We start from the raw sequence: 18,068 nt of genomic DNA on the forward strand, positions 1-18,068 counted from the left end.
TTGGGCCTTTAGCCAAAACCAAAACCAAAAATATATTCTCATCACAGTGGACAACGTCACGCACTACCTGCCCAGGGGCTATGGGCCTGTCCAACACAATTGCTGGACCAATGACTTATGCCCTTAAAAACATTTTCATAAGCGGGACGACCCACTAATGTCAGCAGGACCACCCACCGGCATCACCGGGACCTTCTACCAGCATATTATTTGGATAATAGAGTATAAATTGTATATATAGTTGCTTCAAAACAAAATTCCAAGACAAGCAACAAGATTTATCCTACAAAATACACAGTTAGGTGCTAATTCTCCCAGTTTCCCAGCAAAATCAATTGGGTCACCAAACATGTCAACCTCCATATCCATTATAATACTTCTCCACCAAGTATAGTATGAAGTGTAAACAGCAACCTTCTGCTGCTGCTGATGCATTTACAGGTTGTCACAATGTTAGGTTAGCAAGTTCACACTAAGATGGAAAACCAATGTTTCTTCTAGATATAAACCTGTTAGTTTCCCAGTAACTAAATAAAATTGCAGTTGTTGCTTACATTATGAAAAGTGTTGGGTACCAGTTTTATATATTAGTATGTGTATAAACTAAACATAAGGTGCAGATGCACCTATGTCATAAATTATATTACCGTTACAATAAAATGAAATTCAGCAAAATAATAAGGGTTATAAGGGTTTATTTCGTTTTCTTAGTCATGAATTTTCTCTGTTTTGTAAACCAATCATCAATATGTACTGTTAATTTCTGGGATAGTTTTCATGATTAAAGTATACCTTGTTTAAAAAATAAAACCCATCTGATGTGATATTTTTATCAAAGTACTCCCCAGCTGGTTAGATGCAGCCCTCGTTCATCAATCAGTACCGAGCCATGACCACAAGTTTAAAGAACCCAATGGTAAACCATCACAAACATCTTGGGGGGTGAACTAACAACCTTAAATGAAAAAATATGCATACAATTATATATATATATATATATATATATATAATACCGCAGGCACAGCTGTAATTGTCCATCAGCTCATATAAATAACACACTTTCTTTTACTATTTTGGAGAATGCCCATGAACTTCAGAGACACAAGGCTAATAACATCAAACTGAGTCATCACACTCATATCTGCAACAATAAGTCTAGAATACAGAATTTGATTTTCTTGTTACCAAACTAAAATCTTGTCTTTTATTTTATCAAAACACACTCACAACTTTGTAAGCTTAATGCTGAATCAGTGCTTACATCACAAAAGTGGAAAAATACATTCTGGTGCCCAAAGATTCTGTCAGGTAACCATATATGTTTAATTAGCTCAAAGGCATATTCTAAAATTATCAAAGTGTATTTTACATTTTTGCAGAATGAATACAACTATTAGCAAGATATTTAAAGTAACATGCATTCAACTGTATTATTTACACCGTGACTTAACATTTACATTTTCTTATTGTTTAGGATCCATAATAACCCGAACTAGTTTTACGTAATGTAATAACATAGCTGGTAACATAAAACATGTTTGAGATTTAGCTTTTCATTTGTAATAATAATTGTGATTTCAAACCTGTGTTTCAGAAAAGAAATAACTAAAAATTGAATAGAATGGAATATCCACCATAACCTTTTGAATAAAATATATTTATATAATTTTTATTTTCACAGCTTTATTGCTTTGAGATTGAGAAAAACTGCCTTAAATAAAATGTCTGTTGATCACACACTTGCTGGTAATAATACATTTCATTGCATAGTTGTTCCCTTAAAGGTCTTTCTCTAACAAGAGCTGAAACTATGATATAAAGATTTTAAAAAGTAATGAAACTCCAATAGCTTCTTTTAAATTAAATTTTCAGTAAAAAAAAACATTCAGAATATATTTCATTTTCATTGGTCACGTCTTTTTAATTTTGTTTGCTCAGATTACTTTTAAATAAGTTGAGCTGGTATCTGTGCCAAGGGGGTTCTTGGCTATACATTTGTACATTCCTGTATCAGAATATCTTGGATTTTGAATAACTAGTGTGCCTTGTGGATGAAGAAGTTCTGTACCAGTGGGACGTCCTTTGCTAGCTGTCGACAAGAGAGATAAATCTGGAAGCTCCCATGTTATTTCAGGTTTTGGTATGCCAATGGCCATGCAGTTTAGATGCACAGGAGATCCTGCTCTTATATGAATATGTTGGGGAGCTTTATTTGTAATCCTAGGTGGGTATGCAACAACCATGACAGGTACACTTATAGATGCCTCACCTGCATTATTTTTGGCTTTACAAAGATAATTTCCTCGGTCATGTATGGTTGTTTCTTGGATGACCAAGGTCCCATTGTCAAGCAACATGTATTTTCCATTTACGTAAGGTTTATCTACTATATATCCACTTGGGAGGGTCCATGTAACACTTGGTCTTGGTATTCCATCAGAAAGACAATGTAAAGAAAGCGTCTCTCCGATTATACTCTTTATAGGCCCTCTTGGATGTGTAAAAATTGTAGGGCTCTGTCCAACTTCCAAAATTATTAGCTTTTCAATATAGCCAATTTTGTTTCGTGCAGCACATCGATATTTGCCTGCATCGTCTTTTGAAGGACTGTAAATAATTAAGGTACCATTGTTTCCTGCATAATATTTAGAGAACTTTTGTCCATTGAAAAATCGTGTGCCGTTAGGCAAAAGCCACATTATCTCTGGAGCAGGATTCCCATCTGCAAAACAATTTAATATTACCATTTTGCCTGGTTTAGCAATTATTTTTTCATTGAATGGATTCTTAAACATTGGCCTTCTAAGCACGTCGACTACTTCCAACTGCACCACTAACATACTTTCCCCTCCATCATTCCGAGCAACACAAGTGAATTCAGCTGTGTCAGAGGGTCGTATATTTCGAATTTCCAAAGTCCCATTCTGGTGCACTATTATCCTGCTTCCATGGTATGGCGCTGTTAGATAAATATTATCTGGCATGATCCACATAATCTGAAGAGGTGCTGTCCCTTCTGCTCTACAGTTGATCAGTTTTCTAGAGTGTTTTAAGGCAGTGTCCTTAATTATTGTCTTATTTGTATATAAACCATTAATTATAGGTGGCTTGGGTTGTACATCTAATTTTAGGAGTTTTGTGTCATCCCCTGCTGGGTTCCTTGCCACACACATGTACTCCCCTGCATCTAACAGCTTAATTTGATTAATTGTCAATGATCCATTATCATGCAGCACATATCTCTCATGGGATGTTGCTATCATATCACTTGATGGAAGGAGCCAGAAGATTTTGGGCTTGGGTTCTCCAATGGCCTCGCAGTGCAACACAGCACTTTCTCCAGCTCCGGCCACAATGTACGTCTTGTGGTTCACCTGTATGCGTGGTGCTGCAGCCACCACTCTTACATGTACTTTCATTTCATCTTTACCAAGTGTGTTTTCAGCATAGCATGTATAATCTCCTTCCTCAGCCATGCCTACTTTGTTAAGATACAAAGTTCCGTTGTCGAAAAGGATGTATCTGCGTTTTCGTTTTCCACTATAATCAGCTTGGAGTACATTATTTATAACTGTGCCATCTGGTAAGCTCCATGATATTTCTGGTAAGGGAGATCCTGAAGCCTTGCAGTCAACTTTGAAATCCTTCCCATAAGGAACTTGCTTTGTCAGGTGCTGCTTATGAATGATTTTTGCTGGTTTCATGCTCACACTGACTTTCATCAGTATTAAATCATCTCCCATTTTATTTCTTGCGACGCACAAATAATCTCCTGCGTCTTTGTCAGTCACAGACTCAACAAGGAGAGAACCGTTTGGAAACACATGAATCCGACTTCCCATTCTGGAAAGAAAAGTGAAAAATAATATTTTAATGATGACATTGCTGTTCAATGATAAAGAACATTGTAAAACATAGAATAAAAAAAAAGTACTTGGCACATAAATGTTTGTAATGTCCCTGGCCAAGAACATCTCCAATAGTAAAGGTTACGGATGCAAATGACTAATTTGCAGTATAATGCAATCTACTTTTCAGTATGGATAGCCTTAACCATTAAGTGCTAAATGGTTCTCCAACTGTAAGGGAGATAGTTATCATCTGATCTAAGTTAATTAGTGACCATGGGCTATATTGCCTGGGTTACTTGTCAATGATCTATTTTCATAGGGTTATTGCCCTATATGAAATAAGTAAATTGTATAGCTATCATTGGTCTTTTGTGACATGATATATGCTGCAATATCGAACAAATAATTCACAGTTCTATCAATTCCGTGAAACATTGTGGAATAAAATACACACAAGTGTGTCGGGAACATTTTATCCCAATGCAGGAAATAATCATATAAGAAAATAAACCAGAGACAATGCAAATAGATTGGTTAATGTATGTGGTTTTATAAGATATACAGCGTATAATGCTTGGCTTGGGTTGTATAGGTTAGTATGATATGATGATTTCTTTCGGGTCTGGGTCCCTGGTGAGTGGCAAGCAGTGAGTGTACCCACCATTCGAGGGATGTCATGCTAATGACTATACCTATGTCAGTATTCTCAGGGACCCCAGCCAGTCATCAAGATCTCATCAGTTAGCAAGTTTAAGCAAAAAAAATGGATAAGTTGATAAATATATTTTATTACAGTTTGTTTGTCTTAAAATAAATGATCACACTGTTTAATATCCATGCCTCTGTGTGTTTTTATTTTATCATAAATTTAATGATTGACATTGCAACCGTCATGGAGTCTCAAACAGGATTAGTTGTCCTACCGCCTCAGAGCCACTTTTATTTCACCAAATTAACAAGCATTCATTTTAATGTTATTAGCAAAATTAAAAATTTAGGTTTTTGTAACCTTTTAAAAGTTAAAGCATTAAAAAGTGTGACGCATTTCACATCATTGCATGGCTGAGGTATGCAAGCACTCTGTATCAATAGCTGTACAATAGTATGTGAAAACAAACCAACCATATCTTCCCTCAACTCTTGTATAAACAGGGTCTATTAATACCCCCTTAGCTATTTACTGAATACACAGGGGGTAGAATACTCTCTGACCCGTAAAAATGGAGGTCATGCCCAGAATACTTATTCCACAGTCTCCTGCTGTGCTACAGAGTCATTTAGATGAATATCCGGATGACTATTGGTCAGTGAGCAAGTTAAATTATTTGCACTACCACAACAAACATACTTTTTATGATCTAAAAAGGTCAGTTTCATATTACAGGCTTACTGGTGTCTAGTGTCTCTCCCTTCTCCTTTTCGAGGTACATGTTAAGATTTCAAATGTTTGCTAGCCACAATGTGAAAACAGCTAGCGACCATTCTATACATTTTATTTTATCAAACACATTTTTATTACTGGGGATTCATAAAGCACTCACCAATATTTTCTGTTATGTGCATGTTAACCAATCGTGTAAACCTTCCTTTTCATAGAAATAAATGCATAAATTGGGGTATTTCTAAATCTAATTGGAAATGTGCTATGACAAATAATGCTGTAAGTGGATTAAAGACAAGCTAGCTAATGCTGTCAGCCGAATACAGACCCTCATATTGTAGTATATCTCATAGTGCATGTTTAATGGTTTTATGAAAAAAAATGCTCTCACCTGTGCCACTGATCAACCACTGCTTTTGAAGGCAGCCTCCATATAATCCTTGGCTTTGGTTGCCCAGTTGCTGTACAGTTCAGCATCAGCTTGTCACCATAACTCATCTCCGTAGTCTGTGGTGATGCATAGACTATTTTAGGAACTGTTTCACTTTGCCGCACCGTGAGACTGATCACCCTTCGTTCGGAACCAGTAGAACTGGTTGCAATGCACTCATAATTTCCACTGTCTGTTAAGGCTATATTTCTTATATAAAGGGTCCCGTTAGAAAAAAGGAAGAGCTTTGGGTTAACATATTGCAGAGGTTTAACTTTTGTACCATCAGACGCTACCCAGTAAACAGTAGGGTGAGGATTCCCTTTAGCTGTGCAGTGGAGCTTTATCGTCTCTCCAGGAGCTGCTACAACCGTTTGCCTTTTATTCTCCAGAATTACGGGAGGAGCAGCAATCACTTGTATCCGTACTATAGAAGTATCAGTTCCTGCGATATTGGTAGCCAAACACTTATAAATCCCACGATCATATATTGTGACATCTTTCATTGTAAGGGTTCCATCTGGCTGTACAAGAACTTTATGGTTACTTGTGTGTGATTCTGATGCAATGGTTTCATTAGCCAATATCCAGGTAATGGTAGGGAAAGGCCTGCCTTCAGCCTCGCATTTTACATCTACAGAACTCCCAGAATGCACTGTAATCTCTCTTGACTTGGCCTGCAAGATCTGTGGAGGATACGTGATAACAGAAAGTGTGACCAGTAACCTGTCTGATCCATACTGATTGGTGGCCACACAAAGATACTGCCCTCGATCCTCTATGCCAACACTTGAGATGGAGAGGGTGCCATTGGTAAAAACCTCCATTTTGTTTCCCCGCCTTGTCTTGGATGCAAAAGTTCCTGGTAAAAAAAATGATAATCAAATTATTGCCTTTAGTTATTTTTTCATTTTGGTCATAACAGACCTTTTTTATGTTTCTATGGGAAGTAATGCATAGCAGGAGAAGTTACATAAAAATCGCATGTGTCATCAGAGTAATTACATTTAAGTGTATGTGGATATATATATATATATATATATATATATATATATATATATATATATATATAGATATATATATATATATACACCAGTAAGTAAATTGTGGGATTTGATAGTGACAATCAATCCTTAAATGAATAAATGTTAAGTCAAGTTTGGCTCTCGGTCTTAAAGATACTCCATTAAATTATTTTAAATAGGTAAAATATGCAACAAAAAAGTTCCAATAATAATAAACTAAACACTTTCTTTTTTAATCTGATAATAAAGATTCAACAAACAAGACAGCATTATTTCTCCAAGGTCACAGCAGCTTCTGTTTAAAATTATCATGTTGTTAGATAAAATAGCATGACATTCTGGAATGAAAGCGATTTCAAATGTATATCTTGGATATACAATTTTGACATATACTAGGCCTACCTGATGACACTTTTGTCCAAAGTACTGTTGGTGTTGGATTTCCAGTGGCTTCACAGGGAATGAAAGCGTCTGAGTTAGCCAGGACGGTGAAACTTGCAGCTTTTCCACCAATAATTTTAGGCTTTGATTGTATATTGTGTGATGTTTGCTCTACATTTTGAACATTCATTGTAGTTGCTTCCTGAATACTTTTTTCAGTCTTATCAATATTTTTACCATAATGTGTTGGTAGATGCAGAAAGTTATTTTTATAGGGTCTTATTTTGTTTGGAGGCTTTGTTGTCATTCTTAAATTTTTTTGTGTGAAATCTGATGTTTTGGCATGTGGCCTACTTTGTGAAGTATTTATAGTTGCTTTTTTAATGGACGTGGTCTGGGGTTTAACTGTTATTGCGGTTACCATGGTAAATGAATTTGACTTTCTTGTGGCTTTATAAGGTGATAAAGTTGGAGATGCACTGGTCCCTGGATTCAAAGTTGTCGATTTTAGAAAAGTCTCTGGATTTGAAGTTGTTGATTCTATAAAGGGACCTGGTTTTAAAGTTGTTGTTTTAAATCGAGTAGCCATGACTGTACGTCTTAAATAGGTACCTTCACTTGGTAGGTGATGAGGAGTTGTAATATAATTATTTTGAGGAGGTACCAAGTATGGAGTAGGTAATGGTTTTGTGAGCATCACTGTTTTATTCGGTGGAAGTGATGATGTTTTGACATCTGGAGTTTTTTCTGAGGACACCAGGATATTGTTGACTATGTTTGACAGTGGTGCAGTTTTCTTATCCGCAACAGTACCAGCAAAAAGTTGTGGATGTTGAGTAATAGCATACATTTTGGTATTCCTCTCCAAAGTATTCACTGTACTTGACTTTAGAACAGTTGTTTGGAAGATAGATGGAGAAAGTGTTGACATGTTGGTTTTCAATAATGAGTTACTAGTGTTCAAGGATACCAAAGTCTTCTTGCGTGGTTGTTTTCTTTTTAAGAATCTATGTTTTGCTGTAATGCCTGAAGTAATGAAAGATGTGGGTGCTTCTGAAGTAGACACAATTTTAGTTGGTACAATAGTTGTTGCTTCTGGAGTTGCCATTGGGCTAGATGGTGTGGGATGGATCACATCAGTGGCCGTCTGTCTTATACTACTCTCCGTCACTATTGGTTCTTTTGCCACTGATGTATGTATGGGGTCTATTTGATTGCTAGCCTTAGTGGGAAATAATGCATTTCCAATCATTTTGGGACTTGAGAGTAATGAAATGGTTGGCATAGCAACTGTTGACGTATGTTGGCTGTTTTTTCGAAGCTTCCTAAATATCTCGCTTTGCCTAATCTTGTTATTTCCAAACAATCTGTGCCAAGGTATTTTCCTTCTTAACATTCTAGAGGCAGTTCTAGATTTTACAGTGGTTTTGGGAGATGGTGTGCTAATATATTCCCTGTTTTGTTCATCTATGATCTTGTTTTGGGGAGTATCCAAAACCTCCATTTTTTTGTCATGTATTCCTAGAGTAGCAGGCTGGTATGGTGTAATAGAATTGCTGTTTGTGGAAATGCCTACATTTTCTTGAGATGTACTGACTGATTGTGAGGAGATGGTATAATTACTGGTGGAGGCATATTCTGTATTTACTGTAGGAGTTGTAGCAGATAATGAATAAGATATATAATTATTGGATGAGGGAGGATTTGTATTTTCTAATGTTAATCCAATTGAAAGTTGAGTTCCTTTACCATACATAGTGTTAAAAGTTATAGTTGGAGAGACATGATGAGTTGTGGGAAGGACAGCTATAGCAGTAGGAGAAGAATTCTTTGAAAAGAGCTCCTGTGTAGTGAATGCTGGAATGTTTTTTTGTGCTGTCGTGCTTTCAGCATATTCTTTAAATTTCCCAAATTTAAACTTGTGCATATTTGTAATCCGATCTGGCCTAATTATTCGTCTTTTGCCGGATATTCTTCTTCTTCCATAACGTCTCATAGTTGGTACAAAAGGCGTTACATTTTTTACAATTTGAATCTGTTGATGGGTAATGATTGTGGATCCTTCTGGAAGCCCAGATGAGATTATTTTTTGAGTACTATGAATGTAGATAGGACTAGTATCAGTTTGTGACACAAACATGGACTTTGTTGATGAATCAATACTGACTACCTTTGCTTCTTCAGTTTTGTCTTTGGATACTGAAACTTCCTGGACTTTTGCTATCTGGTTTCGTGTTTGTCGAGGAGGGTTGTATTGTGAAAATAGCTCATTTGTCCAAGGTGGATTAGAGGTAGTCGCTGACATAATATCTGTCTCACTCTGAACAGTATTTAGAGAATTTGTTTCAATACTGTTTGATAAAGAAGGACTAGTCTTTGGAGACACACGTACAAATTGTGTTGTAAGACTGGGTGTAATAACAGATATTTCAGATTTTGAAATGTCCATTTTTACTAACTCTTTTCTAGCTGCTGGTGTATTTGACATCCTGCCTTCTTGTATAACAGCTGACTTGGTAACAGTTTCTTTGGAAATTAATGGTTTATATGATGTTGGAGTTTCAGATGGGATTATTTTTGTTTCAAATTGAGAAATTGAATTACCATGAGTAAAATGATTGGTTGGTGAAATAAATAGGTCAGTGGGTACAGGTGTTGGGTTAATGTTGGTTTTTTGAGGTGAACTAGTGGAATGGGTCATATCTGAAAAGGGGTATGTTACAACATTTTCTGATGAAATATTCAAATAGCTAGATGTAGTTACTGGGGTATTTAGAATGTTCTTGGGAGGTTCATGCAGCTTGTCTACTGAAGTAGTTGAGTCTGAGATAAAAGCTTGAGGCGTGGTATGCACATAACCAGCTGTTGTTGGTGGAATTGTTACAGTATTTTTTGAAGCAGTGTCAGTATAACCAATTGTGGTTAATGGACTAGTAATAACAATTTGAGGTGTACCAGTTAATGAATTAAAGGGAGTTGTTAAGTCACTTTTGACATTCAGGCTACTCAGTGTGGATGCCAATTGAGAGTTGGTTGTTGTATAAAGGGTCCTGGAAGTAGTTGTTGGCTGTGCAATGACATCTATTGAAGTGCTGTTCAAAAAACTGTGTGTTGTTGGTTCTTCATTATTATTCTCATTTGTAGTATGTGTAAGTGTATCAAGATAATGATGAATTTTTGGATCACTTGTTCCTGGGGGAAGATCAAAAGTTTGCTCTTCCTCTTTAGCGGTCCATACAGGTGTTGTATTTACATCAGTGACTGCTTTGGCTGTAACTGTTGCATTTGATATTGATACAGCTGACGGTTTAGTAGTTAGTATCAAAAAATCTTCTTCTACTGGAAGCAGTTCTTCACCAGATGATTCTGCTACCTCACCAGATGACCTTTCTATTTCCTGTTTTTCTTTTACCAGTCCTTCCACTCCCTCTTGTTCTTTTTTGCTATTCATGGCATTCTGCTTTGTTTTTTCAAAGATCTCTGACCAGCGCTGGGGATCAATTTTTCTTGTGGTGTGAGTAAACTGACGTCTGTGTCCTCTAATGCGTTTGTTTAATTTAGTTCGCTTTTCAACCCCGATGTTCCTGTTTCTTGTTCGATCAAATTCTTTTGCTATATCACCAAACCTATTTGGAGCCAAAACGGTCTTACGTTCGATGGCCTTTGCAGAGTTACTGTTTTCTTCAAAATCTTCATTTCCAGATGCTTCTTCATTTCCATCATCATTGGGATGTAACTTTTGTGTTTTGTGTAGTATGCTGACTTTCTTTTCTTTAACCAATACTTTGTGGGTAAGGATGTCAAGACCATACTGATTAGCTGCTAAGCACCTGAAATTTCCCCTGTCCCTTTGTGTTATATCTTGTATTTTTAAAGTGCCATTGGAGTAAATTATTTTGTTCCTAGATGATTCATGTAGTATTGAGCGGTCCGGTAAAATCCAGCTGATGGATGCATCTGGGATACCATGTGATCCACAAGGAAGATAAAGTGCATCCCCGTTACTGACAGTAAGCTCTGCACCATTCACATTGTCTTCTTCCACATCAGCACTGAGTACTGTAATTCGAAAGGAAAGTATATCAGCATCAATGTAATTTGTAGCCATGCAATGATAAATCCCTGTGTCAAAGCTGTCAGCTGCCTTGAGAATAAATTTTCCATCCTTTGTTAACGTTATCCTTCCTTCCTCACTTACATAGGGAGCCCTGATCTTTGTTCCATCAGGAAGAACCCAGTCAATTGAAGGAGTGGGTTCACCTAAAACCTGACAATCCATTTCCACTGTCCCACCAATAAGTGCAGAAAATTCAGTCTTTGTCTGGTTACTTTTAAGAATTATGGCCCAGTGGGCTTTCAAAGGCTTTTCAGTGCTGTTTGGTATTGTGAGAAGGATATCGGCAAAATACCTAATATGCAGCATACTGAGCGACGTAGCTGACCTATCCAACTGTAATGTCACGGTGTCCTGCATCAGCCAGTTGGGTTCAGCTCGCAGTTCTGCTTCAATTTCTGTAAATACATCATCGTCTGATGCAGACTGTCTATATTTGTAGCTAATGAAAGGTGTCTTTGTAAGCAAGAGTTCTCTTTTGAGTTTCATTGGGGAATCACTGTACATTGCAAGAATGCCCCACAACTTTTGAATATTGTCATAGTCAATGTTGCATACAAGAAAAGAAGAGAATGCAGTTCTTAATGTTGTGTGATCTGGTTTTATATCCAATGTTATTTGAGACATTTTTGTAGGTCTTTGAACACTGCAGGCTAAATTTGCTTCGTTTCCAGAATTATCAGTCATATTCAGGATAAGAGTACCCATGGGAACCACAAAATCCTTGGGAGATATAACCGTAAAGCCTCCTCCTTCTTCTGTAATGGTAGCATTCTTGGTTTTAAAGATGTTATCTATTGTTGGTTTTGCACAAACAAGGTCTTGTGGCGAGATGTCACTTAAAGACTTTCCTTTGTTTTTTCTAGGAGATGCACATATGGGACACTGTTGGCCACCACGGTCCCTTTTACATTTTATTAGCTCTGTAAAGAAGAAATATGAGCATTGTCAATATTTACAGTGTCAATAAAAATGTCAATTATCATAATTAACAAAAGTTACATGGTCATTTACCATCTTAAAGATGGAATTATTTATGATTTGGACGACCTGATCAGTTCAAAATAGTAATGGATCACTGTCTACTAGAGTTTAGCTTATAAAAGTTTTGTTTTACATGAATGCAGTATTAATAAAGCCACATGTATGTGTAGGCAAATGTCAATCTAAATTAAAAATGTATTACTTTATACAGAAACTTTCAATGCAAATTGACAATGAAAATGTTGCCCTGTGTTAGGCTGGAGAGCATTAGCTGTAGGGACTTTGGCTGGGAGAATGCTTGTCATAATATATTCAACGTTGATATTACATTCTATTAATTTAAATAATAACAAAATAAGTTCAGTAATAAAAGTTATCAGGAAATAAAAAATGATCTTAACAATGAAATGATGGGGGAAGAGTCCAAGTGGGATACTAATTTTAAATACAAAAAGGACAGTGCAGGTGGAAAGTATATTTGAAAAGGACAGAAATGGAATGTCTAGAGGTCATAGTCTAAAATTAGTGGGTTAGAGGTTTAGATGGTATGTAAGCAGCTATTTCTTCACTGAAGAGGTCAGGGTTCAATAGAATAGCTCTATTTACTAAGTATGAGTCACTGTTCCATGATTGTCCATCAGGTTAACACAGGCATTCAATGGCTTTACACCATAGTAATTGGAGCCTATACCGGGTCCTTATTAATGCACTTGTATTGTGTATCAGGTCCTATTCCATTTTACACTGTTAGGGAACAGGACTCTGCATATCTTCAGTTTTTGTCTGTTTCACAAACAATTATGTATAATTTCCAATAAGATAAGGCTGTGGAATCTATTGACCTTCTATAAATACAGGATAATAGTAAAAATGGATTGATTTACAAATGCAATAAAAAATATACAAGATACACAATATAAGAAGTACCTCTAAATTGCTGTGATCCTTCTATAAGCCAAAGTAAGTTACAATCACAGGACCACGGGTTGTCATGAAGATAAAGTCCCTCCAGTTCTGTCATATATAAAAGCATATCTTTGGGTAGGGAAGATAATTGATTGCCGGACAAATAAACATGCTTTATAGATGATGTTTTAAATATCTGTATGTATCGGAGGGTAACAAAGGTGTCTGTATGGAGTTGTCTTAGCAAATTTCCTTCTAGGTGGACCAGTTTTAGATATGTGAGACCATAGAATGATTCAGGATGTAGGAATTCCATTTTGTTGTGGTCCATGTGAAGCCTGATCATACTTTTAAGTCCAAGGAATGTGTTCTTATGAAGTGACTTTATTTTATTGTAGCTCATTTTTAAGACCTAAGAAGCAAACACAAAACAGACAAAATGTCATAAATTAATTTACATTTACACACAAAAGCACCATGTGATGGTATTATGATTATTATGTCAACTTCCTTTTGTGAGGTAAGATTTTCTAAAGTCTCCTTTAAAACTCCTATCTTATGGTACCTGCGAAATTCCCAGTGTAGGCAACCCGAAGCTTCCTATCTTCTTGAGGAATGGCTTCATAAGGGGTGCGACCATGGGCGTAGGAACCGGGGGGGAAGGGGGGACATGCGGGGGGGACCGATAATGAAGAAATCCCCCCCAGTGCCATAGGAACCCCCCGCAATATCGGCAGCCAGGGCAACCGATCTTACGCGGTCCGCACCTCGAGCCCTGCTACAACAAGAGCCCTGCTACTTACCTGAGGGAGGGTCTTCTGTACTGCACAGAGGAAGCGGAACCCAGCAGAGTTCACGTGACATCACATCCTGCTTCCTTTGTGCAGTACCAGAGAACGCAGAGGGAGGCTGTGCCCTCTGTTGAAGTCTGTGAGCGGCATCGAGGAGCTGCCGTGCAGGTAAGGGGGTGGGGAGGGTGTTTGAATAAGTATGCGTGATTGAGGGAAATAATCTGTGAATGAATGAGTATATGAATGAATGAGTGTGTGTGATAGCATGGATGTGTAAGTGCTGGAACCTAGGCATGATGGCACTGTGATTGCTGTTAGCAATCACACTCCTATCATGCCAAGTCAGCCAGTACATGCTGAAACCTAGCTAGCTGCCCCCCTCGTGTATTGATGCTGCCAGCAGTATGGGGTCTGCACATCACTTACAGCCCCCCTGTACCAGCATGTACTGGCTGACTTGGCATGATAGGAGTGTGATTGCTAACAGCAATCACAGTCCCATCACGCCTAGGTTCCAGCATTTACTGGTTGGATGTGTAAGTGCTGGAACCTAGGCATGATGGGACTGTGATTGCTGTTAGCCATTACACTCCTATCAGGCCAAGTCAGCTAGTACATGCTGAAACCTAGCTAGGTTTGTGTATTGATGCTGCCAGCAATATGGGGTCTGCACATCACTTACAGCCACCCTGTACCAGCATGTACTGGCTGCCTGGGTATGATAGAAGTGTTGCTGTTAACAATCACACTCCTATCATGCCAAGTCATATTGCTAATTTTTTTTGTCCAATTGTGGTGTGTTACCTACTTTTATTAAAAATGTGAGTTTTTATTATTATTTTTAAAGGTGGGGGGGGTCATTTTCGGTTTTGGCTAAGTGAACCGTGAACGTTTTGGTCCAGAATTTTCATTTTGGTGCATCCCTAGAATAAATAGAACTATTTCATTTTTTTCATAATTTTTAATTATCCTGAGTCCTGAATTTGTAGTCACAAAACTTTCTAGGCCCAGAAATCAGTGAGAGGAAAAGTAAAGGTTTTGTGTCATTTACTTTATTTTAATCTGCATATTTTATGAAAGACCATATTTTCTTACAGTGACAACCCTGGGGTAGACAGTGAGAAGGGGGGGGGTAGGAAGAGGGTAGCTAGTGAGAAGGGGGGTAGGGAGAGGGTAGCTAGTGAGAAGGGGGGTAGGGAGAGGGTAGCTGGTGAGAAGGGGGGGTAGGGAGAGGGTAGCTAGTTAGAAGGGGGCGATAGGGAGAGGGTAGCTAGTGAGAAGGGAGGGTAGGGAGAGGATAGATAGTGTGAGAAGGGAGGGTAAGGAGAGGGTTGATAGTAAGAAAGGGTGAAAGGGGGGAGAGGGGGTAGATAGTGTGAGAGATGGGGAGAAAGTGGGGATCTGATGGGGGAAAATGCTGTCCCCCCCAGATTTTTAGGGGTTCCTACGCCCATGGGTGGGACTAGTCACAGATGGAGGAGGGCTAGTCCCACACAGGGGCAGGGCTACCTCCAGACGTCCTTAAGTGGGATGGAGAGGATGAGAGGAGTAGGGGAAATAGACTGGAAGTGTGCATGGCATACTTCCCAACGGTCTCACTGTCCCAAATAGCTGCCTGTCGGCTCGTTGGTGACATCTTCTGATCTACGGAGCTGAGCAATCAATGGAGCTCTGTGCTATTCTCCATTGCAGCTCCCCCTTTGTAACATAGTAACATAGTTCATAAGGTTGAAAAAAGACCAAAGTCCATCAAGTTCAACCTATATACATATTGTGTCCCTACTGTGTTGATCCATTGTGCCTGGTGACCTCAAGGTAGCTATTCAGGTAAGGTAAGAGGTCAGGTAGAGTAGCCTCTTGTCCCACCCACTACTGAGGCTGGCCCTGTCCTATTTTCAAACCCCCAAGTACATGAAAGTTTGGGGTTCCTAGGTTTCTTATGGGCGTGATCTCTTAATGCTTTTCTGCAAAATATGCATGCATTGTAGTATTTATCGCTTTTTCTAACAAAGACAGTTAATATTTTATTTAACTTTCAACCAAGGTTAGGCAACTCTTGGATTTGGGGAACCTGATGATATAGTGACGAATATGAGACATGTACACAATTATTTGGATATTTTGGCCATTTATATTGGAGGATTACAATAAAAGTGCAAGGCTCTATGCATGTGGCTGGACCCTATTCTTTGCCTTGTGGTTAATTCCCCTATTGTAGTAACAAAATATTTTCTTATTCAATTCATTCAGCAGCCTAGGTCAGTTAACTTAAATAAATAAATATTTGTTTGAGTGCGAGTATTAAATCTAAATCATCCCATTTTACCTACAAAGAGTTGGTGGTTTAAATCCACAGGATAAACTACTTACAATACACAATGCCTTAGATATGGTAATAATCCACAATGCCTAATGATGACCCTTATCTTCCAATCATACATGCTTTTATACTGCCCAGATGACACATGATAATGTATGTTGTCTTATCTGACTCTCCCATGAATTACTTTCTTAGAACAAGACTTTACATAATGTGTATTTAACACCAAAGACAAATAATACGTTCACATCAATAAATACAAACCCACCAAAACTCTATACACTTAGACAATCTAGGGGAAGCAAAAAAAGCACAAAACAGAGGTCCATGTGAGATCCACTCACCAATGCTATATATAATGCTATAAACACTGAATCTAAATCTATTGTTGTGGACAATATAACTCCATAGGAATTGTTCAGAGGTCTTACCTGCAAAGAGGATAAATCATTAAAAGTGCTTTCATGAATTGTCTGGATCTCATTACTGTGTAACATCAGCAACTCCAGCTTCTGCAAACCCGAGAAGTCATGTTCCATTAGCCTACTCAAACTGTTGTACCTATGAATAAGCACGCCAATTAAATGGTGTTTACCATTTTGCTTTTACAAATATAATGAATTACTGAAATATATATACTGAATTACGAAAGACTAAAACAGTTTATGATTTCAGTAATACCATGCTTTGGACTTTTGATGAATACATCTGTTTTGGTACTGACACACATAGCATGTGCGCTCAATCCCAATTTACTGGATGGCAGCATTGACTTGGAATTAAGCCATATTTAATAAACAAAGAAGAACAAATTACCAGTCTTCGAACCCAAAAAGGCAAATACATACATTTAGCAAACATGGGTCTTTAATATTGTAAGCTCGCTTGCCATGTGATCAGCCACACAATATTGTTTTTCAGTTAGTGCTCACTTTCCATTGATGCTTTGACATAGACACACATGCTTTACCCAAAATGCGATATTTAAGCCTCATTCAAGACATATGTCTCTAAACCTGTTCCACTTATGTACCATCCTTGCCAGTAAAGTAAAACTTCTTTACGTTAACTTCCTAAGCGTTTCGACCCTCTAGTTTTAGATTATGGCCTCGTCTTTTAACATTTCTCATTTGAAATAAACTTCCCTCCTGTACTTTGTCAAAACCCTTTAAATGTTTCTATCATATCCCCTCTCTCTTCTCTGCTCCACAGCTGGGCTACAATTAGAGACACTTTGCCTACATATTAATTTATGGCTTTCTGGGAAATGATTGCAAAATCATGTATGATTTCCCTAGTGGAATGTTTGTTGTATTAACCTCAGATTTTACAATTCCACTGCATGTGCCCAAAAGAATGCTTGAGTTCTGCTTCAGTTTTCAGAGAGACAAGATAGAATTATTTCAACAAGATAAACCGCCATATGTACAATAAAACATTTTTTACACTTTCACATACTTGGCACAGATTTCATTATTACATGTGCTTTATATTACAGAAAGTAGTTGAAACTCGTCTTCACATCCTTGGAACGTAACAAAAATGACATTATCGGAATTTGTTTTGCCAATACCCCTGCTAATTCAGAAACCTGCTAACTGTAAGATGTTAACGAGCATACACTGTTAGAACTTGGTGCAGGCAAGAACATACTGACACCCCCCAATTATGTCATGTGCAGCAGGGAATATGAAATCGACACATATGGAGATTATTAGGTCATATTCATGTTACAGAATTTGCTTTTTTTAACAGAGAAGTCATTGTTCACATTGGTCGCTATTTTTTACAGGGATGTTTACACTGGGCGTATTAATATGAACTTTTTTATATGTATTTTTTTTTATCAAAATTTGAGTGTCTGCCATGGTCGGTTGACCTTTGC

At 37.7% G+C, this 18,068-nt stretch overlaps 1 protein-coding gene across 1 annotated transcript in view; it reads right to left on the minus strand.

Moving 5' to 3' along the window:
- Nucleotides 1-1,934: 1,934 nt before the first annotated feature.
- The window catches only part of LOC149300304 (immunoglobulin superfamily member 10-like), a 56,234-nt gene continuing 40,100 nt past the window's right edge, over nt 1,935-18,068 (minus strand). The window contains exons 6-10 of the mRNA XM_089485292.1: nt 16,615-16,744; nt 13,094-13,484; nt 7,090-12,105; nt 5,624-6,524; nt 1,935-3,843 (exon numbers count right to left, since the gene is read on the minus strand). Of these exons, the coding sequence (XP_089341418.1) occupies nt 1,935-3,843; nt 5,624-6,524; nt 7,090-12,105; nt 13,094-13,484; nt 16,615-16,744 (8,347 nt within the window). The remainder of the gene's footprint in view (nt 3,844-5,623; nt 6,525-7,089; nt 12,106-13,093; nt 13,485-16,614; nt 16,745-18,068) is intronic.

The sequence above is a fragment of the Sceloporus occidentalis genome, unplaced genomic scaffold (assembly GCF_023333645.1).
Source record: "Sceloporus occidentalis isolate IW3139 unplaced genomic scaffold, rSceOcc1.0.p SCAF_25, whole genome shotgun sequence".
Lineage (NCBI taxonomy): Eukaryota > Metazoa > Chordata > Lepidosauria > Squamata > Phrynosomatidae > Sceloporus > Sceloporus occidentalis.